Below are 13,652 nucleotides of genomic sequence, written 5' to 3' on the forward strand. Positions count from 1 at the left end.
CAAAGAACTATGCGAGAAGCCGTGACAGTAACTTTTAACGGAATCATCCACTAATGTGCAGTAAGAGGGCACCTCGGTTTCTTAACTGTCTTAGGCACTCAGCTGGCACATTAGGGATTAGGGTTTGAATCTTAGTCAAGGCAAATAATTTTTAGACTTTCAAATTATTACTTGTATATTAGTTTTTGGAGAAGAACATTCCAGTTACATGAATTAACCAGTGACTTTGCAATTGTTTACTGCAAGTATTTTGTAATAAATGCTACAAATAACCTAGAAGCATAAAAAATAACTTGAAACCTTAAGATGGCTATACTTAATTATCAGTACACCACAAGTTGAGACATGCAAGACTAGCATGCAATACATTTCACACAGCTAAAAAGAAACTACGGCATTCTTTTGTAAGTGCTTCAGAATTTTATGAGATTACTTTCCCTCAAAAGCTTCATTATTTCTCATTCTATATGAAATTTCCATTTAAATCCCATGAATATTCTATTCACCACCATGCATTGTTTCATTTTATATAGCTCTGTGGGTGAAACTGTGGGAAGACACTCAAGGGCCAAGTGAGGCCGGGGCTCACACAAATACAAGGTCAGCTGGCTCAAACAAAGGATTTCCAAAGGGGGTTTACTTTTAGTGGTTATACTAATCTAGGACTCCCATTTTATGATTCTTGTATTATAGACATTTCATTGGCCTGTACAACCAGGAAAAATTCCTAGTGGTACCCAGTACAGCATTGGGTATCAGAGATGTTGCCACAAAACATTTTTAGACAAACCAAATCCACCATTTGCGCAATGTGCTCTTAAGTTAATTTCATATAAATTAACATTCAACTGCACTCCTCACCAATGATATGCCCATGAATTAATGATTTTCATTTTCTAACTGCTGTTATTTGAATTTGCCAATGCAAATTAGGAGCTAAAATATCAGGCTAGCAAGGAGTTAATTTACTATAACAGAATACTTACATAATTATGCCTCATAAAAGAGTGGTGTATTTACGTCCCAAATAACAACTTAAAAAATATTTTTTTGAGATGTTAGTACGCAAATAATGAGCTTCCTAAGCACATCATTTACACAATACACAAAATTGAATCACACAAAATAAAAATAACCCACTAAATTCCTCACGATTCACCTTCACTCATTAAACTTGTAAGTCAAATAAACACACGTTTGGTCACAATTCCAGGGGCCCAATTCTCAGCTTATCTCTTCAAGAGAAAACAATTTCTCCTGCAGCAATTCTCCCAAGGCAAGTACATACGTAATTAGCTGAGAAAACTCTCTGCCAACTGGGAAAGGAGAAGCCTCAACTCAAAAGCAAGTATAGAAAATTTTAAGTACTTGCAAAGGCATTTCAGAGCCAATTAAAGCTTTCATTTCTGCCTCAATACCCAGTTTTGGCTTCCAGTTCCATAATTCCCAGATGATTTAGCAGAGTATGAAAGAGTCTGTATCTAATATTTCATTAGCAAGCTGAAGCTTTATTTACTAGCGAGCTGAAATTTTTTTAATTGCCTTTTGTAGGTTAGTTCCTACAGATTTATTTCTAGAAGAAGGAAATCATCTTTAGAATTAATCGAGCATTCAATATTATTAGTTCCACAAAATTTCACCTGAATAATAATATAACGACTTTGTAAGTCAAAACCTAGGTCGTGTTTAATAAAATATATGTGGAATAACTAAGTATTTCTTTTCGAAATGAATCGCTTCCACAAAGTGACGCCTCAAACTATTCTGTTTAACAAGCAATATATCTGTACTGTTAAAACGAAATCTTGGTAACTATGTAATGCAATATGAAGAAAAGGTAACTTATGGATTACAATTATTTCATCTGAAGTACATAAAGCTCATTTCATCAGCCTTCACTGTTCAGAGAGAGTCACAATTAAAGATAAAAATCAACAAATCACCAACGCAATATGCCAATTCTCCCCAAGAGAAAAATTTAGTTCAGGCTCTCTCTGCACTTACTAAATTACTCTGAATGAATCTATCACCTGAGTGAGTCTCCTGTAGGTTACTTCGAGTCACAGCACTCAAGCAGGGAGACACCAAATTATCTGCTGCCCACTTTCTCATTAAAAATTACTCACATTAAGAAAAAATTTCAGACAATTGCTTATCAAGTATGCATTTAACATTAAGAAATTTTCATTGCCACTTTATCAAACTATGTCCGTTTTTAATTTTTTATCACGACTTTTGAGTAATAAATGTACATTGGCATTTTATATCAAACACCTCTATTTTCCAAATGAAATACAACAACCAGGAATTTAAAAATACTAAAAAGTAATTTACATCCATTAGGAAACAATTTATTATTCACAAGTATTTGATCAGCCTACCTACAGCAGCCAGCTAAGTAAAACAGCCATATGGCAAGACAAGACATATAGTAGGCTTTTCTTCCTCTGATATAAAGAAAATTCAAAAGAGCACTGCTAGCTATAACATATTTTAGTGAGCCTTCAGCACACACTGCACTCAGGAGAGCTATGTAGTGCAAGTACAAATAAAGCAAAAAACTATTACAAAAAAGTGCACTGCTAATTAGAATTTACTCACCCCCATTTCCAGTGAACTTATGATGAGGGGCCAAGAGTAATACTTAGTGAAGAAACTAATTATTAGCTACAATTCTAATTTTAACTGAATTACTAGCATGAAACATGAAATTCTGGGACTAATTTTCTACTGTTGAGCAAGGTGAAGGCAATGTTACGATCGTGCTTCTGTGAATAAAGATGTCTCCTTCGTTGTATTCAGAGCACAGGAAAACAAAACATGACATCTTGGGGATATCCTGAACCAAAATTTCAACTAATACAAATTCAATGCAGCCGAACTGAAGTTGGTAAACCACTTATTGCCAGAAAATAACCGGAATACTTATGCCTCAGTACATTGTAACACTTAAAGACCAGAAATTTGCTATCTTAAATTTTAATAACAAATGGGTGGCATTAAGGCAATGCCAAAAAAGCTAAAATTGGAGGACTTGATGAATATCCAAATAAACCACGTATAGCAGCCATTTAAAAAATTGTGGTCCTCGATAACCTAACTTTCTAAATATAAATCACAGCCCATAAATTAGGCTAAAAGCACTGCAAATACTCAACCAAAAATGAGTAACATTTAAGTTGGCATTAAAATATCCAAACAAAATTTTTTGTTCATATTTTATACATGAAAAAGTTGACAATTTTAAAATTTGCATTTTATCTTTTTCGCATATTGGTTGCTGATATTTTCTGGCTGAACCTAAGATTCCATTTCCTCTCCAAGTTATTTGGCGAAAGCTTGGAAATTATAGATAATATATGATCAATGATGACAACATCAGGACTAGGCATAAACATTGAGATCCTCCAGGGTCTCAATGCAAAATTATTTCTCAATGTAAAATGGAAACACCCATTAACTTGGAATATTAATTATATAATTTTCAAAGAGAAAACTTTTTATCAACACAAGATTAAGATATCATAAAATATGCCACAATTGAAAGTTAAACAACTAAACCAACAAGCATAATACGTAAGTATCACTGACAAAATAAATCTTCCATTGTATTTCCGGAAACAATACCACATATGCATTAATAATTAACACCATCGCCAGTCATGAGTCATACAATTAAATAAACTTACATCCAGCATTACAAGTCACATGCTCCAAATACATCCAAACACACACAATCATAATTGCAACACTGTATACTTACCACAGCCAAAAAGAAATAATGTCTGCGTAGCTGTCAGAAATGAAAAAAGTTATGTTTTACAATCTGAACTAAGACTTGCTCATTGAATTAGGAAATGGAAATTCATTACTAGTACTAAACCTTTCACATCAATTCACTTTCTGGAAGTCTTAAGACCATAAATTGTAGTCAATAGCAATTGCAACTAAAAATAACAACTTCTTTAATTGTGGTACATGAAAACTGAACTCATACCCTTAAAATTACTAAATAATGAACTGTTGGTCATTTTACTCTCTAAGACAATGAATAAAAGTACCTTGAATGAATGCAAGATATCGAAAAGCTATTTTATGCATAAAAATGTGAAATTGTTTTCCTCAGATATTAGAAATGGGTGAAAACAATTTTCTTCCACACACAATATCAATTAATACAACAAAAAAAATCAGCTATAAATTTTAGGACCAGTTTTTTTTCAGCAAGTTAATTCATGTGAATGATGATTCAAATAAGATTACTTTTGCAGCTGGACAACTCTAAACAATGACATGTGTTACTCTCGAGGTTACTGCACACATGAATTTCCTCATGACCTACACCTCGTTTGCTTATTCATCAATGCCAAAGACAATGCCCCAATGCACTTTTTAACTTTAACCATGCAAAGAATTATCTTAAAATGCAGAATGTAGCATGTAAGCAATGTTAGAGACATGGCTGTATGCAAAAGTATTACGCTAACTTAAAAGATGAGTTTCACACAAGGACATAAAATGGAGATAGGACATCAAATGACTTGAGGCTCAAAAGAAAATGATGAGAGGACGGTAAATGGTCACAAAGTGTTTCTAGCAGCACTCCAGATACATCTTCATTGTAAACATTATGCATAATCCTAAACCACCACTGCCAAACACTGCTCGCAGTGAAGTTGTCTGATTGCAAGGATTTGGTTTGTTTTAAAATACTGATTTTTTTCATGTAATCGCAACACAGTCCAACACCAAGTAATTGTTGATGGACATATCACCTGTGGACAGCCTCTTGTTATCTTTCAACTTCTGGTAACATTATTTCCCAAAACTGCCTTTCCATTTTGCGTCAATTTAATTCGAACTGAAAAGCAAATGGATGGACCTTAGTCATTACCTTTTACAGATATGATTGTGTGCCATGTGATACCAAACTCCCAACAGAAACCTACGCATTCAATTCCTCAAGAAATTTCACTACTCCTCAAAGTTATCTTTTATTGCCACTCTTCTTTGGTGCTACTGCCAAATGTTACCTTAGTTTTCCATCCACAAGATCTAATAATCATTGAAGATCTAGATACATGGAGAGTCATGAAACCACAGGGAAAGAATTAGCCATCTACGTCAATACATGTGTTGCAACTGCAAAACATGTGGAGTTTAGATGAACATATTTATGCTGTTTCTGGTAGCAACAATTTAATCATAATTTCAAATGAACAGCTAGAATAATGATTGAAGGATTTCAATTATTTTCAACCTCATTCAGTCTGATTAAAATATGATGGATTTGCCACATACACTCTTGGTGGTTATTCCCAAATCCCTAGACAGACTAGCTACATTAAGAGGAAAATGTTCCATCCGTGTCCAGGGAAAAATTGATACCATACTTTTAGTCACAAGTTTGCACCAGAGTGATAGATAGATAGAGAGTTGTCTTTATTTTGGGGCAAGATGGAGACTTTATGAAAATGACATATTTTTGAGAGAGCAACCAATAACAGAAAGTGACAGGAGTAGAATTGACCAGAATATCTCAAAAAATAGGGCAATGTGATGTTATTTTTGTCGGAGAAAAGAGGATAGAAAGATAGAAAATTAATAAGTGGGTATCACTTAGCAGATCATGTTTTAAATCAAAGGTGTGTTTGAACAATTTATGTTAATTATTGAGATTTATTGAAACAATGAAGTTTTCCACAATATCACTTGATGTGGATAGCATTTACAAATTTGAAAATAATATCCATTGGCTATATCATTTCCAAAATATTAACTGGGGTTCCATGGGCACCCCTTATGTAAGCATAACTCTTTCAGTCTTCAGTAATGTGCACCAAAATGAAGAAATTTCATAATTAAACTTAAAAAAAGTAATAGAGAGATTCAAGTTCAAGTCCCAGTCAAAGCAAATGATTTTTCAAACAGTAAAATTTCTGCATAATAGTTCACCTTTCAAGCAATATTCTGCCCATTAACAATTCTTCATCTTTGTATTTTTATGTTATCTCTTTATCATAAACAAATGCTAACACAAGTAGATTTGCCCTTGATTCAGATCATCATCCTCATTTCTCATGAGCTAATAGTTGCACTGCAAGCCATATGAACAACAAGGATGAAACTGGGACCTCATGAAACAAGTGACTTCCTGTTGATCTCTTAAATTCTGAGAATATTTATTCTTTAAAAGATAAATTGAAAAATAATCCCTTAATTTATGTTTTATTCCATTGTTGAATTAATAGATTAATAAGTTATTCATTTGTACATTATTTATTCTCTTATTTGTGCCTAAAACTGCTTACATTTATATTATATGACCTAATATGCCTTATAACTTGTTATGGTTATCTCAAGGGAAAATAACAATAAACAATTATTGTTATTATTAATAACCTCCGACAATAATATCTCTCAGAATGATATATTATGCAGATGCTGCAACTCTGATTCAGAAATGTAACAACCTTAAGAGATGTCATCTTTTTTGAGAATAATTATATTGTTTCTTGGGGTCAATACAGATAAGTCATGACTTGAATAAAGATTCAGAAATTGATACGGAATGTGAGGAACCTGACTTCACTATCAGTGGAGGTAACAACATCAAAGACATGGTAGCATTACTACAATTGGCCATCATTCAAATGCTGGTGTAACTTAAAGTGATAACAATACTTATATCTTTATGTTTAAAGGATATCATGACATTGATTCAGTATTAGGTTATGGTGAAAATTTAATGGAACTAGAGGTTTTTTAAAATTTCTTAGACGGTGGCTAACTTCATCTTCTGAAAGAAACTACAGGTAAACAAGCAAAAATATAAGGATACTCAGAAGAATAAATGCTTTAGCACCAAATGAAAGATAAAATAGATGAAAGTGTGTCACACTTGGGGAAACGAAACAATTAATTTGCCATGCTAAGCATTAAGCAAACATCAAGAGCTCAAGAGATCATCTTGTTTTTAGTCCTACAATTTCTGTCAACACATTATGTCAGTTGACAGATGTACAGCCATTTTCTCCAGTTTTCAAGTGAATGATACCAATAATATTAAAAATATAAATAACCAGGTAACAGCTCTTTGCACAAGGTTCAACCATTGATAGACCATTTTGTAACAATATGTACGGACATTTATTTCACAGGGGAAAATGTGACAATTGACCAGGGGATCTGTACATTTAAACCAGCCAGTATATTGGCTGACTGACAAACTAGAGCTTGGTCATCAGCAAACCTAACTGATTTTATGAATTCCCCGCCAACTTTCATGCCTATCTCCAGTTCTTCCCTCGCCTCTTTAATCATTTCCTCTACATATACATTGAACAGCACCAGTGCTTAAGGACAAACCTGCCTTACTAGTCTTCCTAACACTGCCCATCTGGACTCTCCGTCTCCCACTCACACCTGAGCAGTCTAGAGGCATCGCGATTTTTCTAGATTTTTAGAAAGCCTTGGACAAAGCACCTCATAGTAAACTACTCACAAAGTTAGGAGCATATGTCATGGATAAAAATATCTGGGGTAAGAGTTTTTGAATGGTTGGGTACATGTGGAATTAGCTCAAATGAATAAGTTGCTTCATGTGTTCCTTGGGGAAATGTTATCGGACTTCTTGTATTCCTACTTTATGTTAACGACATTCACTCCGTAATAATTAGTGAGATACATTAATTTGCCGACGGTGCAGAGGTATACTCTGATATCCATGATCCTGAGGACACATCAGTTTTATCAAATAACCTTAAAGCTATACAGTGGGACACTTGCAAAAAGCAATTCCCTCCCGAATGCCTACTACATTGGGAATGCCGAAATGGAATGTGTAGACTCGATTAAATACCTAGGCGTTATCCTCACTCACGACCTCTCCTGGGTGAAACACATATGGGGAATATGTGGAGAGCTAACAAAAAATTAGGATTTATTAGAAGAGTACTCAGTAAATGTGATGAAAAGGTCAAAGAGATATGCTATCTTTCACTGGTTAGGCTTCATTTAAAATATGCTGCTTGTATTTGAGATCCTCACGAAGTTGGATTGATAGCCGAATTGGATCGTGTGAAGCTAGAATTGTAAAACGTTTTTATGATAAACATGGTAGCATATCCAAAATATTAGAGCAGCTAGGCTCGGAATCACTCACTGAGCAAAGGTTAAATTACAGATTAAAATCTCTTGCATGAATTGGGAAGATGTCTTTTTAGTTGAAAATGTATTAGTACACCCATCGTATTATGGTAGGATAGATCATGTCAATAATATTAGAGATTAAGGGTAGAACAGATTGATTTAAGATGTAATTTTTTCCACAAACAATAGGGGTCCATAATAACATTGGTTGACCACAGTAGGGTCATGTTCGAGCAAAATTAGCCTTATGCATATTCAACCCCTGCCACACACTCTACTGGCGGCTTGCAGGGTTCTAAAATTAAAAAAATATCCCTCCTATCTAGTTTTACTTCCTGCAGTATATTCATTAGTTTTCCCTAATTCACTCAATTAAATGCTTTTTTGAAATCTATGAAAAATCTGCCTCTTTCCCCAACCTAAACCCAAACTGATCATCCCCTAAGTAATTATTTGCCTTGCTCTCTATCCCTTTGTTGATAATCCTGAGAATCACGTTAGCTATGTGTGAAATCAAACTCATTTTTCTGTACTCCTCACATAATGTAGCCTTTACCTTTTTTGGAATAGGAACTAACACTGATATCACTAAGTCTTCTGGCGAAATTCCTTCCTCATAGATGCTATGAATTAGTCCTTGAAGATCTTCCTTCCACATTTTCCTTAAGTATTTCCGCAGGAATATTGTCTATCCCCACGGGCTTATTTGATTCCTTATCCCTAAATGCACTTTCTATCACATTGACAAGTGTCTGAACCTAAGCTATCTTCATCTACATCATGTTCTCTTTCTATGCCTATGCTTGATGGCGTAATTTTTTTACCATACAGTTCTTCTATATATTCTTTCGATCTCCCTTGGATATTTCCTCTTGCAGCTATCATCTTCCCCAACTTACCTCTAACTGTACACACATATATTCCCAATAGTTTTATAATCTTCTTTTATAGTACACCAATTTCACCCTTCCTCTGCCAACTCCATTTCCTTGCACTGCGTCTTCCACCACACTTCCTTTGCTCTCCTTTCATTTGTTGTTCATGCTCCTCATCACTTGTTACCTGTCGCAATTCATTATTTTCTCTTTTTACTTTTCTAAAATAACTCTTTCTACTTCATTCTGCATACCTTTGTGTTTACGTCCTTCCATTTCCTTCTCTCATCTATCTTTCTGATCATCTCATCCCTGATCCATGGTATCCCTGTCCTATTCATTGTAACAATTCCTATCTATGGATCAAGGCAGGTTTTCCATGGACCCAGGGACTAAGCCCTGCCTTACATGACACTAAATTGGATAGCAAACCATATTAAAATAAACCTTTTTTCAACATCATAAAAACTCCACAACTAAGGAAAGTAAAAATTTTGATGGGTATAGGAATGCTTTAAGGTAGTTTATGTTGTTACATGGCGATGGTTTTAAATAGGCTTTGGACAGACACAAAATTGGCACCACTTAATTGCTAAACCTTGCCTACCAAGAAAAACTCTGACATCTCAAAATATATTAAACTGTCTTCAATTCTGCCAACTTCCAGCCTCCCTTCATTCCAACCAACACGCTTACCCTTTTGCTCCCCCTTGCTCAACTGTACAACATCCTCCCCTTACCATCTTCAAAATTTTATCACCAATCAACAAGCTCTGCCCCCACCTTTCCAGCCTTCTCTGGATTTCTCCGAACAACCATCTTCTCACCTCCATCGCCATGCCATGTGGTTCTCCATTTTCTTTTCCATCCTTCTCCACATCCATACATTCAAAGCCTTCCTATCTGCGCCTCTAATTCTGCTTCAATTCCAATGTTTCCACGCCGTGCTTGCTCCATATCGAAGTTTTCCCTTATCTTTTTTCACATCCTTCCTCAAGGTATCCATCATTAACTCCCTCCTCCTAAGGAAAGCTTCATTTTCTAATGCAATTCTTCTCCTTATGACCCTACTCTTTTGACTATCTATATCCAAAAAACTTATAGGACATGTTAACTGTTACATCTGCAGGTGCCTTAGTTTTTTTCTTCCAATTATAGTTAATCCTAACCTTCCTCTTTCTTGGAAATCTTGTAAATTTTGTCTTGGTCCCAATGATTCTCATCCTATACCTATGGCACTGACAACCCCTTGATTAACTGAAAAACTAAAGCCTGATCATCTACAATGAATATGATATTATGATTCCCGACCGACTTTCATTCCTATCTCCAGTTCTTCCCATGCCTCTTTCACCATTTCTTCCACATATACATTGAGAAGTGAAAAGATATTAGACAGCATTATTAGGTTACATTACTTCTAGATACAGCCCTTCCTGACTCGATCTGCCACATCCACCTGAGTAGTTCGAGACATGCGCAGGTTGCAGATAATCCGTCAAGGCTAATCTGTTTCTATCTTTCGTAATATACCATATTTTCCCATCGATAACATGCCGGTTATCTATACAAAAGTGTTTAGATGATTGAAAAAATTACAATGCGCATTATGCAATGAAAATTGAAAAAATCCATACAGACGTATTTTTACACACACACACATCCGATACAGACGTATTTTTACACACACTATATATAACTTTTACGCACATATATATACCTGTATATATATTTAAATACAGATGCTCGGCATCTATACACATTCAAGATAACTATGAAGCCTTGGGTGTGTGGTATCTATTCAAATTCATGATAACTACAAAGTTCTGGTTGCACTCTATCGATGGGAAAATAAGGTATTTCAAATTGCAGCTAATAAAACTTGCCAAAGAAATCATGATTGCTTAATTCATCCTTACCAAATGAGACTGGGATATTGATTAGTAATACAGTGAGCTATTAAATATTATCTTGTGCATTATCTGTGGATTTGTCATTTCTTGAGGGTGATGGTCTAGTGGAAGGCAATGAGCAGGTGGCTTACCCATTCCAAGATGGGTTACACATAATGGGATAGATTGCGCAAGAGAGACACACTGATGCTGACCTTCCTGTTCCTTAATGAAGATGGCGCAGAGTAATATTCTAATATTCTACCACCTCTGTCAGCTGGCCCTCTCCATGCAAAACGATTGCAGGGATGTATGGAAAGTGATTATTAAGTATGGGAAGCTTACTAGCAAGACTTTTATAAATCTCTTACAAAAAATACCCCTTATGACAAATTAGTTCGCAAAGATCACAAATTTCTGAGAAAAATATTCCCTGAAAAAACTTATTTTATTTGATACCACTCCCTCTCCCACACCGGGGACATACTGCTTTCTTTCTACTGCATGATGAAGAGATTTTTTTAAATTTTGGCCTCCAAAGGTGACTATATTTGACCACTTTTCAGCCGATGGATTGATCACATCCATGAAACATAACAATGAGAGAGAACTGCTTACATGCACATTGCAGAAGATGAAAATAGTTCAGCTTTTTGGCAAAGAATGGTGCTCATCAATGCTGTTCTTAATTTTTCAAAGGTGTGATAAATGGTGAAGGGAGAAACTAAGAAGATGTGTTGGAATGGAACCCTAAATGGATTTGAATTGAGAGAAATTTTACAAGAAACCTAGAACCTCAACCTCAATGGGGGCACAGACTTATTGGTCACTTTGATAAAATAGATGTAGAATCAAATGTCCCATTTTCTCCAGCATCAAAGTGTGATTCAAAGGCAGTCGGCCCAAAAGAGAGTGAGATTGATGGAGGAGAGAGAGGGAGGGATAGAGAGAGGGCAGCTGGATCGGTCACACTAATGCCCTCAACTTCATGGATACTCTTTTGGACTGTATGATGCAGGAACCAAGGAAGACTTGATTTCCAGAATATATTTTACATGGGAAAAATAAGGAGTGATAAAAGGAAAAATCTGAATACAAAAAATCAACAAAGAAAGTCCTTGTTTCTTTTTCGATTCTTGCTTTATTGTGTCCACATCTTCCCAGTAATGTCCCCACATCATATTCTTGAGTTTTGGGAATAGGAAAAAGTAGCAAGAGGCAAATCTGGCGAATAAGGAGAATAATCAAGGATGGTAATTGAATTTTTTTGCAAGAAACTGGCGAGCAATCAATGCTGAATGAGCAGGTGCATTGTCATAATGAAGGACCCATCCATCACCTTGTGTCAAATTTGGTTGCACACAACCTATGCGATCTCTCAAACGCTTGAGAACTATAAGGTAGAACTCAGCATTTACTGTTTACTGCGATATGGACACAATAAAGCACTGAACAACAAGAAACCTAAAAAGCCTAACTGCTGAGGACTTCCAAGGATGCTTTAAACAGTGGAAAAGAAGATGGAATAAGTGCATCACAACAAATGGAGAGTACTTTGAAGGGGACAAAGTTGATGTAGACTAAATTTAGCAAAATAAAGTTTTTATGGCCGCAGTTCCCATATTTATTGGAAAAACCTCGTATATATAATGATAGTAAGAATATATCTCATTAGAGATCAATAACAGCTATTGATTTTGCATTTATGAGATCAAAGGATTTCTTGGACTTATATTATGTCTGTGACTAGGAGTAGGTATCTGCATGTCATTATTGTTTTGAAGTGAATTAGAGAACTTTGAAGAAATTGGGAATAAATCTACAGTAAACTCGGTTTTCCATGCTAATGACTGGTCTAAAGTGCATGGACAATCTGCTCATGAAACTCTCTCTCTCTGCTCCCTATCTGTGATGGGCCCCAAAATAAATGAACACTCTTAGCAAATACCTTGAGCCATCAATTAGTTGAGTCGTTGCATTAGCATTTTATGACAGAAAATCCAGAGGGGTCGTCCATGCCGCACCAAAAAGTGTGAAAGTCCCAGAGGAAAGGGCAAAGCCTGGCATGAGGGTATCAAACCTGTGTACATATATTTTCTATTCAGGTCATAAGTCGTAATGATACAGGGTCATATCTTCAGTCATATGTTTATCCCCCTGGCACACACCCAAGTGATGGCTTGCAGGGTACACCATACAGATACTTAGATACTATCCATAGACTAGTAAAAATTGAACACATATTCTACATAAATTGTAATATCTCTTCAGTAAAATTATTTCTTGTTCGACTTCAAAGTTAGTGGCCATTTCGGCATGGAAACCAGAGTTGATTTCTCCTGTGTTTTGGGGAAAATTTGGTTAACATCGCATTTTAACTTGGTATTGATTGAGTGATGATGATGTGACTCTTTGTGGAGTAGTTCTAGATCAACTTAAAATAAATTTTCCTCTTCAATCTCATGGTACACACAACACTAAAGGAATATCTCCAAATAATTGTAATATTTAGAATAATTATTAGCAAATGGCTAAGAATTAGTCCTCGATCACCTTAAAAGCAGAGTGGCTTTATTGAAAAAATGTACTTTCAAGCAATATTATAAAATTGCCAGTATCGTTTATTCAGAATTGAATATTTGAAAACAATATGGGAATTAAAATACATGCATCCTACCAGAGTATTAAGCAGTACTTCACATTGTCTATCCTTTGACAATGCTGTCATTTTTAT

The 13,652-nt window shown here is 35.3% G+C and overlaps 1 protein-coding gene across 3 annotated transcripts in view; it reads right to left on the reverse strand.

Moving 5' to 3' along the window:
* The window catches only part of LOC139686058 (platelet binding protein GspB-like), a 70,333-nt gene that overhangs the window by 6,641 nt on the left and 50,040 nt on the right, over positions 1-13,652 (reverse strand). For all 3 annotated transcript variants that reach the window (XM_071583168.1, XM_071583165.1, XM_071583167.1), the window contains one exon: positions 3,764-3,793. In XM_071583168.1, the coding sequence (XP_071439269.1) occupies positions 3,764-3,793 (30 nt within the window). The remainder of the gene's footprint in view (positions 1-3,763; positions 3,794-13,652) is intronic.

The sequence above is a fragment of the Hetaerina americana genome, unplaced genomic scaffold (assembly GCF_022747635.1).
Source record: "Hetaerina americana unplaced genomic scaffold, ioHetAmer1.1.p SCAF_13, whole genome shotgun sequence".
NCBI classification, from domain to species: domain Eukaryota; kingdom Metazoa; phylum Arthropoda; class Insecta; order Odonata; family Calopterygidae; genus Hetaerina; species Hetaerina americana.